At 39.4% G+C, this 22,518-nt stretch overlaps 1 protein-coding gene across 5 annotated transcripts in view; it reads left to right on the forward strand.

Annotated features, from left to right (window-relative positions):
• Window positions 1-10,797, forward strand: part of NCK2 (NCK adaptor protein 2) — an 84,533-nt gene extending 73,736 nt beyond the window's left edge. For all 5 annotated transcript variants that reach the window (XM_085214655.1, XM_085214676.1, XM_085214680.1 and 2 more), the window contains 2 exons: window positions 1,204-1,925; window positions 9,421-10,797. In XM_085214655.1, the coding sequence (XP_085070781.1) occupies window positions 1,204-1,925; window positions 9,421-9,615 (917 nt within the window). In that variant the 3' untranslated portion in view covers window positions 9,616-10,797. The remainder of the gene's footprint in view (window positions 1-1,203; window positions 1,926-9,420) is intronic.
• Window positions 10,798-22,518: the final 11,721 nt, after the last annotated feature.

The following is a 22,518-nucleotide window of genomic DNA, read 5'->3' on the forward strand; positions in this document are numbered from 1 at the left end:
ATACACACTACATATATTATATATATATACACAGTATATACTGTAATACATTTTTCAGTGCTGCCATGGCCCAACTAAAGTGTTCTGGATTGTTAAAATGAAATAGCATGTTTCTAATAGGACTATTTAAAGAAACAAGAACAAAGCCTCATTTTTTTTCATTCATTTTCCCATAATCAGTGTGTATTCATAGTGTCTGAAGTGAATCTCTCTCCTCCCACCAAGGATCTAGATGAGAGAAAAGTGCAAAATCTGTGATTTCTACGTTGTTTCTTTTTTTCTTTTTTTCATTCTGTCTGTCCAATGCACGACATTCTGGGTGTTGTTCACCTTGTGAGATTTCATCTTTTGTGTTATCTTCAGAACTTTTATAGCTGAATTTTAGAATAGACAGCTACTTATTAACTTTATCTTTTTGTTTATATATAATTTTAAGCAGCTTTTGCTGCAGAAATTTGAAAGTGAACGGTGCAGTTTTTCCTCCACATTACACCCCAGGAAAGAATGTAATGGTATTGTTGTTACTTTAGTATATTGTATTTAATTCTGTAATTGAAACCATGACAGTACAGCAGAACTTGGGGCTTTTAGGGGACTGTACTCCGATAGTCCTCTTCATTGTGAGGTCAGCGCTTCTGTGGTACATGGCAAAACTTGGATGGAAGAGGTGCAGATTTCACAAGAGGGGTTGCAGCTGGAAACGATTGCAGCTGTAGCTGCCTGGGGAATGAAATGAAGAACGAAGAGAGTAGAATGTTATCTGTAGAGAAACTAAGGTTTTATCCCTCTGCTGGTTTATTTTTGCATACTTCTTTCTCGTGTTTTACTTGAGTCAAAATCATAAGTAAAATGAGAAAGCATGATAGGTTAACTGGTTTTTTAAGAGATATAACTGTGCAAACCTTCTTGAGATTCGTGGAAGTTTCCCTGGTGAAGTGTTTTTAAGTGTGTTAAGATTCTGATACTATTGGGAAGGGAAGAGAGTGTTGATGGTGCTATACATAATGATGTTTAAGCAAGATGTCAAAGATCATCTCTTAAAGGTGTTGCTGTGTTTTCTGACAGTCTGCATCATTAGAGATGAGATCTCCATTATAGAGAGATGAGATTTGAAGTGACGTAGGCATGCGTTGCTACATGAAGTGTCTGCAGTGTGGGGAGGATGTTGAGTGACCACTTTCCGCTTCTGTCTTTATTTAACAGGCTTAGGAAAAACAAAAAGAAAGACGAGCGCGCGAGACGCCTCGCCCACTCCCAGCACAGATGCAGAGTACCCTTCCAATGGCAGCAGTGCAGACCGCATCTATGATCTCAACATTCCTGCCTACGTCAAATTTGCCTATGTGGCGGAGAGAGAGGATGAACTGTCCCTTGTCAAAGGGTCTCGGGTCATTGTCATGGAGAAATGCAGCGATGGCTGGTGGAGAGGGAGCTACAATGGACAGATTGGCTGGTTTCCTTCGAACTATGTGGTGGAGGAAGTTGAGGAGGCCACAGCAGATTCACCGAGCTTTCTGAGCTTGAGGAAAGGCGCTTCCATGAGTAACGGCCAGGGCACCAAAGTACTCCACGTTGTTCAGACACTGTATCCATTCAGCTCCGTCACAGAAGAAGAGCTCAATTTTGAAAAGGGGGAAACAATGGAAGTCATTGAAAAGCCAGAAAATGACCCAGAATGGTGGAAATGTAAAAATTCCAGAGGGCAAATTGGTCTTGTTCCTAAAAACTATGTAGTAATCATTAGCGATGGTCCTACCATTAACACTTCCCACCCACCTCAGATAAGCTACACGGGACCATCTTCTACCGGACGATTTGCTGGAAGAGAGTGGTATTATGGGAATGTTACCCGACATCAAGCAGAATGTGCCCTAAACGAGAGGGGAGTGGAAGGAGACTTCCTTGTTAGAGATAGTGAATCTTCGGTAAGTGATGCTCAGCACCATGGTCTTTATATTAAAACGTGATGTATGGTCTAGCATGTGTGGAAGCTCATAATTGGGGTACCCCAGAGAAGGACTTTTCACCCCTAAACAAACAAGCAGTGCTTCAGTGCTGCAAAATGATCCATGTACCTTCCGTGAGAATCAATCTCTTACAGAAATGCAGTGACATTTACATTTACGCTGAAATTTAACGACTGTGGACTGTATTATCCAGGGTTTTTTAATTAGCAGACAAGTAACTAGATATTTCAAGCTTCTGTCTGACATTTCATCCTCATATGCAATCCTTCTCAAGTTTATTGCACTACAAGGAAAAAAAAAAAATTCTTGCGAATTACAAGCTCAGACATTAATTTTAATTTAAAGCCAATTTCAAGTGGGATGTTTGCATTGGTCGGTTTTGTTTTGCCTTTAATTAACATAGGTTAATAACAGATTCTTTAAATTAAATCATTTAAATTATTGATTAAAATTCTAATTTAATGTACTTCTGCTCTACTTAGATTGTTTAGGTTGTAATAGGATGAAATTATTATATCTAACTGTTAAGATTATAATGCACAACAAAAAAGATCAAGTCAGTGGCTCGTATTACTTAGAAATTGAGCCTTGGTGACGTCAAAGGGGATATGAGTAGTGCTGATTAGGGATTATTATAAATCTGGAAGTTCAAATTTGAAATTACATTGAAAGGCCTTTCATAAATGTTGAGGCCAGAGAAAGCATCGTTAGGGTGCTCCAAATTTAATTATCACGTTGCTGTGATTTTTAAAAGGTGGCAGGTTTTAATAGTTCCCCAATACACCTTTGAAACATTACAAAAAGGTGAATCTTAATTTCTCATCAGAGTTTTTCTGCATTTGTTGTTTCAACAGTAGGACCATTATTCCATGAGGATAAATTGTTTAGTACGTACTTCCATCCAAGTTTTATTACTTCAGGTATAAAAATTCAAAATCCATATGGTTATGTCAGCTCAGTCTTTTAAGTTGAGAAGTACAGCACTATTAAAAAACAGTCAGCTCCAGGCATCTATCACTTGTCTCACATTTTTCCTGTATTGTGAATTAAGCTGATTTGTAATGTGGATTGCAAATAAAAATTAAAGCAGTGTGAACTGCTTTAAACTTAATTTAAAGGAGGGTCAACTTCTTGACTCCAGCATGTTCTCAAGAGAGTGTGTTGGTTGCATATATGACTTCTGCTTAGAACTCGTGGTAGCCTGCATCATAATTGCCTGTGGAACTGAGGAAAAACTGTTCCCCTGTCCTCTTCCTTACATGAGTGATTTCACTTACTAGTCAATAGTACAAGTTGGCATTTTTAATATAATACCTGAAATTTGGAGTTGGCTGACACATTATCACGTAGTGAGGGAGATGAACAGAAGCTTTTAGTGACAGTAGAAAAACAAGTAGAAAAAGACAGGGGAGTTGTTAAGTCTCCAGGATATTCTAAATACAAATTAAACCTTGCATTTTAATTTCTGAAAAGCATTGGTAGTGCGTTATTATTGTTGAAGTTAGATTGATGTCTCTTTATTCTCTGAAATTTTGACATTTTATTGATAAAATAGGGTTGTGTAATATTCCATAATATTTTTCGTGGTTACAGAAAATTTTCTGAGTAAGTTTCAGGCATCTTTTCTCAATTGATTTTTCTGTGCAGCAGACATGAAACTGTCAGACTACTTTGTTCAAAGCTCTATTTTTAAGTTCCTACTTCTGCTTCTATTTAAGTATAATCACAAAAGGAAGACAAATGCAAATAAACCAGAGGGGACCAGGAAGGAAAACAGATTTAATGAAAATAAACCGGAAGAAAATAGAAAAGTAGTTAGAAAACATGATTTATAAGCAGAGGCTGCCAAAATCAAGTTGCTTGGTCAACAGGAGACAAGACTGAGGTAGATCATACAGTTTTCCAAAATACAGAGAGCTACTAGAGGATGATGATAATCATTGAATTAACTGTGCAGATGTCCCCTCAGCCTGGCATCCTATCTGTCAGGGACAGGAGAGTATATTGGATGCAGCATAGCCGCGGTCAGTCTAAGCAGATGGAAGCTTGCTTTTTGAACAGAATGCTGCATTTTGGGTTATCCTGACTGGTACTTATTAGTCATCTTCTGCATCCTGGGAAGGTGCCAACAGGGCAGTTTGAAACTTACTGCATTATTTAAAATACAAGAGTATGCACCCATTTCTCAGTGCATACCGTGTCACACTGCCCACTGTGTTACAGTTCGTTTCCTTGCTCTTGAAGAGTCTAAATCTTAAGTAAAACCAATTTGCTTGAAAGGACCTTTTAATATGTTATCATCACACTAAACACACTTGTATTCAAAGCATTTCCGAATTCATTCTCTCTGTTGTTACTGAGGAAGTCGTTGCTTCTGAAGCAGAAGATTCATTCAAAGTACAGTTTTTAAGTTACTTCCAGCATCTAACACTTTTTGGAATCCCAGAAAATTTACTCAAATATCATATACTCATGTAATTTGTTTATACACGTTAATTATAAAAACACTGGGGATTCCTAGTTTGTTTTTTTTTTCCATAAGTACCAAGAATTATCTAAAAAGCTAGTGAGTATACCCGATAGCATCAAAGGAAAGCAATAACAAAGATATGTTTCAAGCTTGTGGTAGAACAGAGATTTTAGAAATAACTCCTAAATTCTTGACTGTTGCCATTTTTCACACTCATAACTGCAGAGGCTGTTCAAGCTGTGCCTAAAAGTTATCAAGAGCCTCTGCAGCATGAGAGCCAAAGGTCTTGATGGGAGAGACCAGGCTGAGCAGAGTTGTTAGCTCTCTCGTTTTGCTCAATTTTATACTAGGCAGCACTTGCCTTTGCACTGTGTTATGAATCCACCTGTTAAAGCTGAAGGTATAAGGGTTATTCCATTCTAAAAAAGCCCCATAGATAAAACATTGAGTTGTCCTGGTAATCTCGTGCTTCATCTCTGAGCAGTTTTAGGTGCTTTCGTAGCCTTCTATCATTAGAATGACGGGAAGTCTCCCTTGGGAAAGTTTTCCTTACGTTTCGTTGAGATCTGTGCTTATTAATGAGCTACGTAGAGCTCTATTTGCATAGGTGAGGGGTTTTTGTGTTATTCTGCATTCACTTTATTGAGGAGACTGTCATTTAAAACTGTACTAGATGTAGTATTTTACGATATTTCTCTTAATTTGATTATCAAATGTTGGTCTCACAGCTAGATTCCTTTAGCTACGAATTCCATCCTCAGTTACACTTAGGTTGGATGGGTGCTGCCACATGGAGAAATACCCTGAGATGAACCCCGTTGGGTAGCTAAGCGTCTGATTAGCTTCATTAATTACGAAATACTATTCTTAGCATCATAAACCTGTTTGAACCATTTAAACCCATAGTTTATGTAACAGGCACAGTTACTGACTGATAGATTTTGCCAACTCCATTGCACCTAGATAATGTAACCTTAGATTTTGGAGCTGTGAATGAGGAGACTGAAGTGGAGCGCATCTAGTTAGAAAAACTGCTTTACAAGTTCAGTCCTCACATGAAGCAGAGAGGCAGCTATTTTTCCCAAACCAATCACATTTATTAGCAAAAATAAGGGATGTGACTTCTTTGAACCATTCCAAGAGCAGTTATTCATTAGGAAGTTATGCCAATAGTCCCATGGCAATCAATTTAATACCATTCCCTGGGGTGGCAGGGGTTGGTATTGGGGGCTGCCACGAAATGCAGGTGCATTACAGTGATTGAGGATTGTAGGTGTGGCTGGACTTGTGCCAGTCCTCTGAGGCTTCATTTAGCTCCTCTGTTCTTTGCCCAGAAATTGTGCCAGCAGAGGAAGGAGGCAAAGCTTGTATGCTTTTTGAGGTGTAATTCTGTAGCTCTCAGGGTGTCCCATATTTTCCTTGAGTTTTAATCCTTCGGATAGAAGCTATTAAATATGGCAACTGTTCAGAAACTGCATAACGTCATATTCTGTGACATGCTGTAATTGACAGCTACAGTGGAGAGAAGGAGTAAGTTTAGCCTTGAGAACAGGCTTCAGGAAATAGCCTAGTGGGTTATTTTAAATGGAAGAATAGAAATTTTATTAGGACTGTACTTGAAGACCAGTGGAGAGAATTCATGTTTCTGACCTGCCTAACGTTGATTTGAGAGCATGTTGGTTGTCACATAGAATATTTGTGTGTATCTAAATAGGATGAGATAAAGGAATTTTAACCCTTCCAGATTGTTCTTTCCAGCCTGACTTGCAGACCTTTGAGTTGTGGTGTTTTGGGGTTTTTGTTGTTGCTGTTGCTGAGGTAGCTGAACAGAAGGGAAGATTAGGGGAAACCTGAGCTTGGAACTTGAAGGAATTGGGAAGCCCTAGATTGGGCTCACAGAATAACCTGAAAAATGGCAAAATCTTCTAGAGAGGAAAGGCAGTGCTGGGTGAAACTGGATTGAAATAAAAAACTAAGTTGTGGGATCAGTAAAAGGCTTTCAGGGGAATTATTTTTCCCAGCAAAGCCACTTAAAGTAAAAGGGTCTTGCACCATCGTCAAATGGGGATTTTAAAGAGGGAACTTTCTATCCTGATTTGCCTCATTTTCCCTCATATCCCTTCGTAGCTTGTCTTTATGACAGAGTTTTTGGTCTGTTTTAATGATGAAAGAAATAAAACTGAAGGAATGTATTCCTGCATGTTGTCTCCCATGACCTGTAGGCACAGTCGTGTTAGTCATTAAGGAAGAATTAAAAGCTTCTGAAGTGATTCTGAAGAATTTTACACGGGGACCGAGGAACTGCAAATGTGTAACAGCCAATCTTCAATTTTCATTTTTAGGAATGGATTTGACTTCAGATTGAGGCTTTCCCAATTATGGCAGCACAGAAATATTCAAAGGTTCCCTGCCATGAAGCTATGCTCTGTGATTCTGTGGCAGAGTCATCAACGACTCTGTAGGTTTCTGAGATTAAAGTTTACTTCTGATGTGCCTTTGCTTACTGGCATGTGAGGCTTTTATTCCTGGAAAAGTTAGCGTGCAAACATACAAATACAGCAATTAATTTAAGAGGGAGAAGGGAGGAAAAAAAGGCCAGCAGTTGAAATAGAACAGCTTAAATAGTAAATAAAATAAACAGAGTTGGAGCAAATCCAAGGAGGACAGCAGGGAACCAATTCAAGCTGCATCAAACCAGCAGTAATGTTAAGAGCTCTAATTAATCTGCAGATATATTTTTAAAATGATTTTTTTTAACCATCTTGTATGTTGGATACAGTGGGGAAATACCAAAATAAAAGTAGCTGTAAGTCTGGTTGATCATGCTGTTTGTTCTTGCTTCCTGGTGAATTTATTTATCTGAGGCCAATAAAGGGTTTCAGGGTTTCTGCAGCAGCTGTTCAAGCTCTTCCATCTCCGTGCACCGGATGGTGGCTCTCAAAAGACTTAGATCAGCCTTTCCGCTATTTTTGTAACTGAATTAGATCATGAAAAGGGTAAACTTTGTAACATATATTCTGGAGAAGATAAGCAATACTGATGTCTCCTCTTTATGCACGAATCTAACGAGCAGCTCTGAGGCTGAAAAAATGGACCGTAGTTCAGAAAAATGACCATTCACAAAAGCTCGTAACTAAAGTGATGGGAAACGTATTTGTGGTGTTGTGTAGACCACTTCATGACTAAGTATGGCCAGTGCTTGGGACAGAGGTCCAGAACCAGCACCTCTGTCAGTACTGAATCCTGCTGAAGGTGATGATACTTAGCAAGTACCAGGAACTTTGAAAACTCATTATATTGATGTGCTGTAAACAAGTGTGCTTTAGCAGAAAAGCATTAAAACTTTGTGAAACGCAAAGTGATGATTTCCATTTTTAACCCATGTCATAAAGACTTTTGTTTTTAGAAATAGGAAAAGATATTTTCACTCAACAGAGGCTTATCGTCAGAAGCCTCAGAATTTGCTCAACAAGACTTGATCTTGTTTTCTGCACCTCAAGCAGCCTGTCCTGCAGTACTTGTCCCCATGCTGTCCCTTTGAAGGATTCTGTGGAGCTGCAAGGTGGCTCAAGCTCAGAACTCATGCCTTGATCTTCCCTGCAGCAAGTCCTGCACCCTGGGATGTGTTCAGAGCTGTTCTTGTGCAGACCTGTGCTTCTAGATTTTTCATTACCCTTTGACTGTTCATTAGGAGTAGGAAGATGTCTGCTGAAGTACAGGCTCTGTGCCAGGGCTGACTGGCACAGCCCTCTATGCCGAGGTTATGCAGATCCAGGAGGTTCAGCTAGATGCTGCCAGGTTTTTAATTGTTTTTTAGCAGCGTGAATGAAGTAGGATGGAGAAGGAAGAGAAGGTATCAACATTAAAACAGGTGAGATTCAGGGTACAGGATTTGGGCCAGCACAGGATGTGGAGGATATGTGTGGCAGAGACCCACATTGCTCCAGGAAAAGAAAACGGATCACTTTGGATAGATACTCCAGTGTGTACAAGGCACCCAGCACATCTTCCCAAAGCAGAGCTGGCGACTGTGTTGACACTGGGAGGTTCCCACTCCCCCGCAGTGTTGCAGCTGTGCTGGGGTAGAGCTTGTGCATCATACTGTGAACCGAGTGCTCCCTCATGGGTTTTGCTTTTTTGACTGAAAGCAGTGATCTGGTTCTCAATGCTGCCAGCTGTGTTTGGTGTAGGATGGATGGTGGGCTCGTGTCCTGCCTGTTCTGATTGCAGCCTTCTGAAAGCAGCCACTCACCAAGACTAAAAGATTTATCAAGATTTATCATGCAAAATTGCTCTATTCTGGATAATTTAATTAGTGTTTAAATTTGTCTTTCGTGGCTGGTGTCTGATGGTGTGGTTTGTTCTGTATTTTTGTTCTGTAGCTTTATCTTATTAAGAAAGAGGTGTGTGTGGTAGAAGACAATATTTCCCATACATGTGGGGATGAAGATAAAGACATCTTTTCTGATTTTTTTTTTTCTTTTGCAATACAATGCAAAAATGGCCCTCTAGTGGTCACAGCTCAAAAAATAATAAAAAATAATAATAATTAGAGAAATGATACAGGGAGTTTGCTTCATCTCACCCAAGCAGTACAGCAATAATAGCTTTCTCCAGGGCTCTCAAGCAAAGAAACAAAAATGATGAAAGTTTTTCTCTTCTCCTTGACATTCTCGTGCTTCTGCATGGAGGAGCTAAGATAATATTTGCAATTTAGTCATGTAATTGGCAGCTTCAGACTATGCATCTGGGGAGCTTCACTTAAATGACTTAACTGTGCACGTTAATAACAGTGGCAATTATTTATTGAATAATAGACTATTGGGTTTCTTAAGTAGCTAAGGCACTGAGCTGTGGAACAAAGACTAGCACAAATTACATTGTCAACTATGTTTCAGTTTGTTCCTGAAACCACCATACTGTACCTTCTTTTTGTTCGCTTTTATGTAACTCTTTTTTTTCTCTTTGAATTCTTCTCAACAGCCCAGTGACTTCTCAGTATCTCTAAAGGCATCGGGGAAGAACAAACATTTCAAGGTGCAGCTCGTGGACAATGTCTATTGTATTGGGCAGCGTCGCTTTAATACTATGGATGAGTTGGTGGAACACTACAAAAAGGCTCCCATCTTCACCAGTGAACACGGGGAAAAGCTATATCTTGTGAAAGCACTTCAGTGACGATGAAGATGGACTTGGCCACCCAGGCCTCTTCTAACTTCCAAGCCTTAGGTCCTAAAATCACTTTTATAGAGCAGAGCAATATCCGAAACAGGCTTAAAGAGTAGGCTCTTTCTAACGTGTTTGCTCTGTTGGTTGTTATTTGTCCTTTTTCGTTTGCCTACTTTTGTGTTTCAGTTCTGTTAATCTCAGATCACCTCCCTTCAGGTTGAGAAGTTCACCTTTGTGGCCATTGTAAGCACTCACTTCCATGTCCGAGTTCTAAATTCCCCTCTTCTGTGTACGTTTACATACTTAGCTCGGATAAAGGAGGGGGGTTTGCAATTCAACCCAGTGTTAACCTGTTCAAATTGCTCACGCAGACAGACAGAACTCTTCATTAAGAGACATCGGGCACAGTTTGAATGCACTGAGGCTGCAGCTAAGTAAGTGAGATATAGTAGACATAACAGTTGTGGCTGTGAGTTCTGTAGCTATATTGCTTACCAGGTAGTGTATTACAAAAACTCCTAGTTCCTAGAAGCACTCTTTACACTGTACTCTGCTATTACATTGCCTCTCTGACTCTTTGCAAAGAGTACACTAATTAAAGCGTTTTGTAATAGTACTTCTTAAACTACTATGGTAAGATTGTAGTAAAAGAAAACTATCTAGTGTATTTTGGTCTGTAATTGCAACAAAGAGAAATTTTATTTGAAAGTTGATTACTAAAGAGAGAATCACTGAATTGTAAAGACTGAATGTTCTGGTAATCTACAACCAAATGTGCCATCCACATAATGCTTTTTTCCTCTTGCCCTTCTGCTTGTTTGAATTAAACAATTATGTATTTAATTCTCAAAGTAATATGTATCTGTAGCTGATTGTTGACACTAATACAGAAGATTAATAAAAACTGATCAGGGGACAGGGTGGGGTGGGCTACCAACACTATATATATATTTGCTTTACAGAAAGGAATCTTCAGGTTTTACAGAGGATGGTGTGATTGGTAGGAAGAGACACACAGAATGTTTATGAAGAAAATGCTTTTTTTCTCTTTTCTTTACATTTAAACTCCTTTATGGTTTAAATATACAGACTTTAGATGGCACACTCCTGAGATTGAAGAAGGGATCTTGAGATCTCAAAATCTTGCGTACTCAGCTTTTTGGATATTGTAATAAAAAAGGTATTATGTCATGATGGAGTACTGGGTTTATCCTTGGGTGGTAGTCCTGGTGTGGCTTTAGAAAGGTCAAATAGAGTAAATTCTGAATTTGTCTGTCTTGGAATGTGTGTGGCCTACAAAGAAAATATTTGCAACTGCAGAGTTCAGTTTGATATGAGCTCCACATTGATTCTCTCTGTGATTTGTTTATAGCTTTAATGAAAACTGCAAGGTGGAGTTCTTTTATAGTACCTTTTTGCTATTAAGTCTTCCTTACAGGTTTTTGTATTTCAGCCAGTGGTGATACATACATAACTCCAGAGTAGGCAGAGTGGGCATCAGCTGAGGGCCGCTCTGAAAGTAATGCCTCCTATTTATTATTATGATGTCAGAGGTGGGATGGCAGTAGAGGCTGAACCTTCCCACCAATATCCTGTAACATTTTGCTGCTGTGTGATAGATGGCAGCAAAGGGGCACTCCGACACAATGGTGTCTGACATGAAAGTATGTATGAAACAAAGGTGTCTCATTGAATTCTTCCATGCAGAAAAAAAATGGCATCCATTGACATTCATCAGCATTTACTGGAACTTTATGGAGACCAGACAGTGGATGTGAGCACAGTGAGGCAGTGGATGGTGCGTTTCAGCAGTGGTGACAACGACATCAAAGACAAGCCATGTTCTGGATGGCCATGCAGATTTTTGTGACTGTGGCGTGCATGCTTTCTGTTCATCATTGGCAAAAATGCATAGCTGGTGGTGATGACTCTGTTGAAAAAGTGTTTTGTAGCTGACAATTTGTTCTATCAAATAGTGTTATTGTGCTCTTTGTATCTGTTGTAGCTTCCATGGAAGTAAATCGAGGCATTACTTTCAGAGCAACCAACATACGACTTTGTGAGTTATACACGCGTTATTCACCCACCACTCTTCTTATTTCTGTGAGATTATCTGGATTAGAACTGTGTATGAATTAACAGCTGTTTTTTTCTGTATGTGGGTAAACAAAAATTGGGCACTGAAAATTCTTCATGGTCCAGCCTCATGAAGGAAAGTAGTGATTTAGGGCAGACCGGAACAATCACTCTTCGTCCTGGCAAGAACATACCCATGGCTAGGTTCTGGAAGCAGGAAAGTTTTCATTACAGAGTTGCTGAGAAGTGCCCCTTGTTTACAGTCTTCTTGCCAGGACATCACAGTTGGTTTCTTCTTAAGCTTTGAAGTGAGTTCTGCAGAGACCATAGGTCTTTTGCTGTCTAATGTCTAATTCTTTATTTAGCTAAATGTAAGCATGTACCTTGAGTATGGCAAAGATGTTAAGAATTTCAGTAAACTAACAATCACAGTTACTCTTTCATGCTCCATGTTCATTTTTCTGACACATTCACTGTTTTTCTTGTTCCAAGAGTCTTCCTTTGCCTCTTGCTGTGTATTTTCTATTTTGCTTTTTTTTTTTCCACTGAAAGTTTCTAACTCCTTTTGCAGTCTTGATAGATTCGAACTAAATCAAATTTACTTCTAAGTGAAATTTTTACCATTTGTTTGATATTTTAAGGGGTTTACAATCCTTTTTTTTTTTTTCTTCCACTTCTTGCCTTGTGAGCAGCTTCTTAATATTGAGGCACCAACCATTGAAGTATTTTGTTTAGAAGCAGTTAGTTAATTTATGACCCAGCAGTATGAACACCTAGCTTGAATTTTTTTTTCTTTTTTTAAACAAGCTTCATCTTGTTTTTGCCCACTGTGTATTTAATCAACATGCAGTCTATTCAGCAGGCTCATTAATAGGTCTTCAGTTGTTCCCAGTCTTTGCTAATTAAGATAGGTTTCTGCAAGTTTTACTGCCTTTTTAACCTCATTTTCTGGACTGGGCCTTAAGCATTAAAAACCTTCAGTGATAACAGTTTAATAAAGGACAGTATTACATGGGTTTTTGTTTTCTCATTTTGTACCTATGCTTCCTATCTTTTGACAAAATTGAAGTCTTTATTTTTTTGACTACTTAACGCCTCTTTGTCAAAATATGAAATTGGGGGGTGTGTTTTCTTGTGAGATTATAGGAATTGTGGTTACCTGAGTTTCTTCTCCTGCAGTTTTCATTAAAAGCTCAAATAATGTCTGATGAAATGGTGATTTTTCTTAATGATATTTAGCCTGGCTTTTCCTGTCATTTAGCTGGTTCATATAGATGCATCTGTTTTGTTTTGAAGTATTACATTTGTATAGTTGTTGAATGTTTTCTTGCCTTGATACTCTTTCTATAGGACAGTGAATGAGTTTTCTGAATCTGTAGTAGTTGCTGTACTTCCTTTGTAGCAGCAGGAATTTGAGATCCAGGCTCTTACTTTTAGCTCCAGGTTTTCATCAGTGAGCTCCCTCTTCAGATTATCTTGACTACTGTGATATCACCAAGCATGCAGTACAAACAGATGGTCAAATCCTGTCACTTCTGAACTTGCACATCCTTCTAGGCTGTACCAGTCCTTTCCTAAGGCTGTTTTACTTAGGATGCTGTGGTTGCTGTCCTTCTTGGTCCTTGCTTTTTTGCTATTCAGTCTTGCAGACTGAAAAGTTTCCAAAGAGGCAGGGAGGAGATCCTGGCTATCACTAGTATTTTATTTTTTGAGAGAAGATTTAGAGGGGCATTTTGCTACTGTTATTTAGCCACTTCACAACTATATATAGCCGGGAGCTGATGCTGTTTGTCAGTGCCTCCACTGCCATGCTGCTGTTACCCATGCTGATATTTGGCAAAAAAGAAAAAAAATAATAGAGAGCTTTAGGATTTACTCTCTTTTGCAGATGAATGCACACAAGCTTTTTCTTAGGTCCCAAGCCAGACAGTTACTTGCCAGCTCCAAATTGGAAAAAGCGTAAACTTGTAGCACGATACTGAGTCTTAAACTGGAAGTCTTGCAGAGAAGTACAACAGAAACTGTAAATAAAGCAGTGCAGCTTTAGGCTGATTTAAGGAGCCTGTCAGCAAAATATGATACAGTTTGGTTCCAGATAGCCACAGCTGACCAATTTAGTTTTGAAAGTAGTCATACTAGTTGCAGGCTTCAGATTACTGAAGGATTAAGCTATGAGTAAACAGAGAGCATGTTGGGTAAGCTTGTGTGGTCCTGCTGTGCTGTAAAAGCAAAGGCTTTGCTTTGCCTTTGCTTTTGGGGAGAGGAGAGAAAAGGTGGTTGGGTAATATGGGCTGTATGAATGACTAAAAGTCATGGTCTTGAATAATTCTATTTAGTATTCTCTAATCAATTTTTTTTTTGTCTTAGAAATTAAGGCAACAGTCTTCAAGTTGACAGCTATGCTTTCAAGCCTTTACTGTAGCTTTCCTGTAGTGTAAAACTAATGTCCTAATTTAATGGTTTCACTAAGGGCAAATAAGAGATCTATGCTTATAGTGATGAGTTTTGTTACGTCAAAGGTGAAACGTTTAAAACCATTTCACAATTTTACCTATAAGAATGAACCAAACCTTGCCTTAATTACAAACAAAAACATTAAAAAAAAAAAAAATCTAGAAAAGGGACCATGCTTCTTTTGGATTCAGTCTGACATTTTATTTGGTAAAAGCTACTACGTAACTGGAAGGGCGTTTGTTTCTTCTTGCTCTTAAGCAGATCTATTCTGTAGTTTGGAAGTAAGGAAACATGTGCAATCTCCCCAGAATCTGATGAGTTCTGCATTCCTCCTCCAGTAGCATAGGATGACTCATTTTTAAATGGAAACTTGTTAACATATTTATACCAATAATCTGTGAAAGGTGTATTGAAGAAGTAACTTTCAGCTCCTTACAATTACAGTAGGAACTGTGAGCCTTTCCAATCCTAACAAAATGAGGTGCTTTCTTTTTCTTTTTTAAGAAGTGGAAAAGCATAAAGCAGCAAGAGTGCAGAGTGCCCAGTCCTTAATGGTACTACAGATCACCTGGACTGTGTGAATAAAAGATCTCATGGTAAAAGGAGGACACAGGTAAACGCTACCTTTCCTTTCTCTAGTTGCTCCTAGGTGGATTAGGCTTTTCACTAACAAGTAAATCAGTTGTGCAGTAATGTTGTAGAAAATATAGAATCATAGAACATAGAATCATAGAGTTGCACAGATTGAAAAAGACCTTAAAGATCAAGTCCAACCACAACCTAACCATACTACCCTAACTCTAACAGCCCTTGGCTAAATCATGTCCCTGAGCACCACATCAAATGGTTTTTAAACACATCCAGGGATGGTGACTCAACCTCCTCCCTGGGGAGCCTATTCCAGTGCTTAACAACCCTTTCTGTAAAGAAGTGTTTCCTGATATCCAACCTAAGCTTACCCTGGTGGAAATTGGGTGGCCATTTCCCCTCGTCCTGTCACCAGTGAGAAGAGACCAGTCCTGCTCTCCCTGGAAGCACATTTTACACTGCAGTTTCAACCCAAATGTGCTCCAGTTTTAGTATATGGTGGAAGCGCCTTGCATTTTTATATGTTCTTGTGCTGTCGTCTTGCAAAAGCAGTAGGTTGTCTGTTCAGTTATATATTCATATCTATGGTTATTGGACGTAACATATACAGAGAACATTTATGGGCCTGAAATGACTTAAAGTGAAATACGACATCTAGACGACATGCTTTAAGCCATAATGTTTTCTGGTCCTTTCCATCATGCTGGAACCCTATGCTACTTTTGTATTTTGAAATGCAAGTTTTTCTTGCATGTTTACTTAATGTTTCTTTTCCTGTTATAAAATAGCTTTTTGTCTCCTCTGTTGTTGTTTGAGGTATCTACCCAATCTCATACAGAAGCTGACTAAAAGAAGTGGTATGTAACCCTTCTCATATTAGACAAGTTTTTCCTTGCTTTTTCTTTCGTATGTGGTAATATTTAAATGGTTTAGGAGTGGGAGGTTAAAGAGATAAAAGAAAAAAAAGAATCTTTAAATTGACAGATTATCTTCAGTAGTGGGAGTCCACAGTTATGAGGGGAAAGTTAGAGGCAAGAAGTGTTTTTTTCTCTTTCCTGAAATGAATTTGGCTTGACATCAGATGGCACTTGTGCATTAAGTATTAGAAAGGTTAACATATTCATGTGTCACAAGTTCAATCTGTTGTTACTGCTCAAACATCTGTTATTGATGAAGCAAAACATAGTGTGATTCTTGAACATCATGAAGGTATTGGTCACAATCAAGGCAAAAAATATCAGTATTCCACTGAAAAAACACTATGTATACGAGGATAAAATTGTTACTCTCAGTGTTGTACTCTGTAAAACAGTGGTGATCTTCAAGGGGATGACTATGGTTTGGGGACTTTTTTGACTAGGGGGCAAGGTGAGCAGGTGTTTTATTTTTACAAGGAACACTTATAAAGAGATGTTTTGCTTCAGTTTTCAAGCCAGGATTTGCTTCTGAGCTTTTTACTTAGAAGCATCTCTTTGGTTGTGAGCCAGTCCACATAGTGCCTTAACTGAAATTAGTCTCCCAGCTGTAATTGAAACTGCAGTGGTGAATAATGGGCTACGTTATTACTATTATTTAGTTTTGATTTCCATCAGATAGGATGCATTCATCTGTGTTGTAATTAATTAGTGGGTACCTTGGGTTACTGACTTAGCTTTTCACCTGAGTTCAACTCTGAAAAGTTAAAATAATCTTGATGATTTTTATTTTCTTTTATTTTTTCTTATGTCGCAGAACCAGTAGTGCATTCAGTGCAATTATAATTTCTAAGGCAAAGAAGCTCTTCAGTTGTGGGCGACTGGTATGTTTGGAATACTAAGTCTATAGATGATAATATAGCAAAGAAAAAGTCAGGGGTAAGCGCAGCAGCAGACAGCTGGTGTGAACAGGTTCCTGGGATCACAAGGCAAGGATCCGAAGGTTTCTCAGGAATGTTTCTTTCCAATTAGAATGCTGGCAGCTAATTTGTGAAAGTGAATTTTAATCCTTTTTTTTTTTTTTTTTTAATTTTTATTTTTTTAATGTGTGATCTGTTCAGAAGTATTCCAGGAATTAGAAATGAGCATTGCAGGAGACAAGGTGGATGTTAAGGTCCTAATTAAAGCAAAGAACGCTGGTATTTGTGGCTGTTTTCCTACTGCAAATCTCTTTATGTCTGCATCCCAGTGAAAAGTGTGATGCTTAATGTTTACCTGCCTTACCACCAGCATCAGCCTGATCTTGCTGGCATAACCTGTCTGCTGCAGAACTAACTGTGCTTATGTTAGAGCAGATGGCCATAATGCAACCAGCGCTTACTAGTATGAGGTGGGTACCACGGAGGAGTCCTCTAACCCGGTTGCTTTGCAGTCCTTTGCCCTGGCTAACTCAGCAGTGGCTGCCAACACTGTCAGTGTTTGGCTGCGCTGTGTTAACAAGGCAGGGAGTTGTTTCTTATGCTAATAGGCAGCTTTGATCACATGTGCCAGTACTCTGGCTTCTCTCCGGGAAATCATAATGCTGTGAAGTTCAAGATGGTTTTTAAAAACGATCATTCCTCTAACCTGTTATTTCTGATGAGTATATTATGCACCTATGTTGCCAGCCTGTGGGTGCTCTTTGGTGCAGACTCTTGTGCAAAAGGGAGAAGTCTGAGCACGTTTCAAAAGTTACCAATCTCAGTCCTTTGCAATGTGATGAATGTTTATCAGAGTGCCAGTCTTGGTGGTGAAATGCTTTAAATTCTCATCTTTGATACTCTCGAATCCCTAAATTAACATCAGATTTAGGTTTGTTTGTTTTGTTTTCTTATTCCTCCCCTTTTCTTCGAATGTACGCACGCATCTGTCTTTGACGTTCCTCTTGCTTCCTGGAAAGTCTCCTTGGCTGCTTTGAAACTTCGTGGACCGCCTGGAACGATGGAGTTTTCATTGGATGTTGGCTTAATGAGAACTAGTGCCGTTCGTGATGAATGGTGCGATCCTGTAGGGAGGTAAATAAGAGCTGACAGTGCTTTCCTACTTAGTGCTGGTTCTTTGAAGCACTTCATGCTAATGGGATGAACTCTGGCCATTCTTCAGAAAGGAAACAAAAAAGGGAACAAGTTCACTTCTGGCTTAAATCAAAACACTTTTTAAACGCTTGTGAATCATTTTAAAACTGTAAGAATGGAGATGCTTGTTACATGCTGCCATGGCAGGAACTGTTCTAATTACCAATGAAAGGGGAAGTCTGCTTTCTTCAGCATTAACAGAATGCTAATTCTTGAGAGGCAGTAGAACTTTTGAAAAATACAACTGACCACCTTCAGAAACATATCCAAAACCAAGCTTTGCATAATAAATGCAGTTCTGAACCTTTGAGGATAGGGCATCATGCAGTCATCTAGCTTAATATTTTTTCTTATTTTTTTTTTCTGTTTCTGCAATGATTTTATTTTTATGATGAGTTAGAGGAATAACTTTTTCTGTTTTCTCTAATGTAGTTTATGTGGTTAGTCTGGCATTGCTTCCATTTGAGGTTTGAGCTTCCAGTAATCCTGCTTCTCTTGTTCTTCTGTTCCAGCTTCCTGCCTCATTTCTCTCCCAGTCCACCTTTTCTCCTTCCCTCTATTTTATCTCCTTCCTGAAAGTTTGCCAAGTTCTTCAGCTCCTCCTTCCTTTTTTTGATAGTCTGGACAATCCCTCCTTTTTCATCATTAATATTTAGAGCTTACATAATGGACAGAAAGTCCTCACTTGTCCCTGCTAGGAAGCAGGCCCACTTCCCTGACTCGTGCTTGTGTTGTGGGCACAGCAAGGCTGAATTGCTAGAGCAGACCTATTCTGATCACTCACAGAGGTGCTTCACTGAACGTTAGAATTCCAGCCCAAATCCTCAACCTGACTTGAGGGTTTCAGTGCATGTGCATATGTTGGCACAGTTGGATGCTTGTTGGTGCCCAAACAGGTGAAGAAGCTGCAGTTCTGATACAGGGGGAGGGAGAAGAGGACATGGTCAGTATTTCTGCATGTTTGTTTCAATTGTCTCTCAGCTTGCTTGCCAAAATAGGGGCTGTTAAATTCTTAAAGTTGTTTGTATTTTGGGGGAGAAAGATGTTAAGAGTTCAGAGCTCACTCCTCTCTTTCTGCTTGCATGAGTTTCCTCTCCTTAACCTACTGGTTATTTGCTGGTCCTGAAGAGAGGAAATGGGAGGGAGTCCTCCAGGAGAGCTGCAGGTCAGCATTAGCTCTTTTTGTGAGATCTAATATTCTCCAAGCGCGCTGATGCATAGTTTGACATAGCAGAGATGCCATGCTGATGTATAAATAACTTTTAACACTGTGTTGTAACTGTAAATGACAGTTTGTGCAGTTTATTGAGGCTATTATAATTATCGGGTCTGCCATAAATCTTCATTCAGGAAACTGATACTGTAAACAAAAACCTTTAATTAAGAAGGGAAAAAAAAAAAAAATTGCCTCAGCCCACGTACAAAAGGAAGAAACAGCTCAAACTGAAGAGAGGAGCCCAAATAATTGCAGTGTTCTGTGCAATAATGACGGAGAGCAGACAGAGCATACACCAAGGAGCCACGGAAATGAAGTATGATGAAAGGATTGGTGACAGATGAAGCTGTTAGGAGCACGCCAGCCCACGTGGACGCAGTGATCTGTGTGCTGGCACCAGCATGCAGGGGGAATGCTCAAGTGTGGTTGCACCAGGCATTTGCTAAGAGCACAGGCGACGCAGGCTCATGCGGGAGGAACGGCTGCTTCATTGGGAAGCAGTTCATGCTTTTACTCTTGAGATGCAGATGGGATAGAAACAGCAGTAGGCTTGAATATTCAATCAGTCTCTGCTCCTGCAGAAGGAAATGAAGACATCTAAGAAATCCCCATTGTCCCAGATGTGTACACACACATGCTTTCCTCCATTTAGAGAATTTCTTCAAATTTGAACAAAATCCACACACACCTTTCTGCAGCATTGTGGTCACTGGGGAAAGGTTTGATTACATTTGAACCTGTGTTCAGACTTGCCCTAGACTACACACTAATGACTAATCCTGAATGAGCTCAGATGCTTTCTGCAGAGAGCCAACACTGGAACAGTTGCAGTTGTGCTGGTAATTTCATCAAAAGTCCTCTGTTCTTCCACCTTCCCACGTTTTGCTGCTTGGGGAGGAACAGCCCTTCAGTTTCTCTGATCCCTATGACAGCCCTGATGCTTGTCCAAGTTTATTCCAACTTCTATAGCTGGTACACAGAAGAAGAATTTGATCCTGCTTTTCCTTACACCAGCCTTTCACACTGGGCATGGAAAACTACTGTACCTGTAGTCATACCCAGCCAGGGAACCTGATTTTCCACTGCCATAACCGGATGGATTTGTTGCCTGCCGTAAGCATCCAGAAGACGAAGGATTACTGGCAGTGTGAGAGCAGAATTGTGACCCACATGGATATGAGTTGGATTGGAAGCAGACGATGCGTAGAAGTTGGTGAGAAGTAAAACACAGTGTATGCCACTTCTGAATTGGCTCTCCTCAGTGCAGAGGTTTTAATGGCTGTGCTTGCCCTCCTCTTACCATCCCTTTGTAAGAGCGTGCCTACCAGTATAATCCACCATGGTGGATTTATAAAAGCAGGAGAATGTAGTTGTTAGGAATTTTCTCCTTGCCTTCAATAGGTTGGATTTTTTTTTTTTTCTTTTCACGATTGACTATAATTTTCTTTTCTTGACATGTTTTTGTAGATTTCTAGCTGAACCACCCTGAGTGTGGCTGTTCTCCATAAACTGCTTCATCCAGATTGACGTTCTTTGCCTGATTGGTAATGCTTCAATTTTGTTAGGTAGTGTTTCAGTTTTTTAATGGGCAGTGGATGTGAACTATAATGTGGAAAAAGAAAATTTGCAAAGAACCTCACAACACTTATGCAGTAACTGCAAGAAAGCATCAGCATTCATTTGCAGATTTTTCAAAGGTTTACACCAAGACAGGTTGAAATTGAATGGAAACATCAAAGTAGTTGGCTTGGGATCTAACTCCAATATAGTTAATTTCTTACTGACTTCTGTTTGATATCAAAAAGTAACAGGGTACTTACCTTTATGATTTTTAAGAGGCTTAACTTCAGATGATAGAGGGGATCAAGAATACAAACATCTGTGCCAGAGGAGCTCCCAGAGCCACATGCTTATGTTTTCTAAACAGTTACACATGAAGTGTATTCACCAATTCGGCAGAAAGGATAAAAAGTGGAGATAGTGCCAAATCTGCAAAGAAAATGTCATATAAAAGAGGATTTCGTGCTTACTTTGCCATAAACTGTTGCAGCATTCTTTAACTGAATCTGACTTGCTAGGCTTTACGCTATAGAATCACTATGGCTTCTTCCAGATTTTCTAGGTATTAAAATTCAGCCCTCCAACTCCAGTGTTCCCTTTCCTAATGCTATTTTATCCTCTAGAGGAGAGTGTTCCAAGTGATAGATAAATGTTATTATTAGACAAAAACATCTTACTATCAAGAATTTAAAGATTATCAGACTTATTCTGAACATACAGACCTCAGATTGGAAAAGAAAAGAATACTCTTATTTTCTTGGTGTTCTTTTTTTTCTTTTTCTTCAGAGTAGTTGCTAGTTGAATTAGAATAGTGAAAATGTTACTGATGTGAAAACAAACTAAAATATACATATTATGAATGATGTTTTTTATTTGATTTATCTCCTGGATTATGATTTTATCTTTGTTATGATCCTAGCCAAAGTTGGCAGCTTCAGGGCGTTTCCTCCTGGAATATTTGTTTCACCTTCTCAGTCTTGCTGCTTAGTGGTGCTCCTTTCTTCTCTGCTGGCTGGAGCTGCCTGGATTCACACCTTAATATTGCATTAGTTGCTTCAGAATTCATTGTAGGAATTTTGCTATCAAAAGCGTGGTGTCAGAGCGTGGCTACTTAAATGAATTTTCATGCAGGGATCAGCTCATTTATACCTGTTTTTTCTCTTGCAAACTGGTCTTTTTTCCTTCCTTTTGCTACTATTTTCCCACGTCTTCAGTGATTCACAGCCTCCTACACTGAGGTCCCCTGGGACTGTTGGAGATGACTTTGTTATTAGATGTTGTTCCTTGATGACCCAAGTTTCCTTTGCAATCTGATTCCAGCAAGGCGATGGTATCAGGCCTCTGGGGAATGGCTTGAGTTGCACACGCAGAAAAGAAGCTTGTTCAAAGTGACCTAAAAGCTTAGAAGTCTCAAAGCAATCATCAGCTTTCAGTTCTGAGCTGCAAAATGTGAGTTGCTGTAGCACTGCTGCTCCATGACCAAGCTCTTCTGGACGGGTTGCCTCATCTGTGTGAAATAGGCACCTATTTTTGATGACCTCAAGTGTCTGTGCTCTATCCCGGATCTTTTTACTAGCGTGGCCTTCTCTTGTACCCATGTGCTTACTGTGTGAGGCTACTAGATCCCACAGCAGGTCTCTTTCAGCACTGCACAGAGGTGTATTCCTCAGCCACACAAGTTCATTGCAAGACTTACCTTCCAGGTGATGAGATGCAATAGTGAATGTGCATCTGTTCACTTGAAGTTGCACTTCTTGCAAAATTGTTTCCTATAGGTGGCTGATTTGATGGCATGCAGATAATTAGCATTGTTGTTAATCATTTATTTTCACTGTTGACTGCAGTCTCACTTCAGATGGTGAAGAAGGATGCAGAGGGTATTCAATATAAATCTGAACTGTGCAGTTCTCTCTGTAGGTATCTATTGTGAAGATGCAAGGGAATTCTGCTTTTGGCGCAAATGGCATTTAATCTGAATTGAGAAACTTTA

This window comes from Meleagris gallopavo, chromosome 1 (genome assembly GCF_905368555.1).
Source record: "Meleagris gallopavo chromosome 1, MGAL_WU_HG_1.1, whole genome shotgun sequence".
In the NCBI taxonomy this organism is placed as follows: Eukaryota; Metazoa; Chordata; class Aves; order Galliformes; family Phasianidae; genus Meleagris; species Meleagris gallopavo.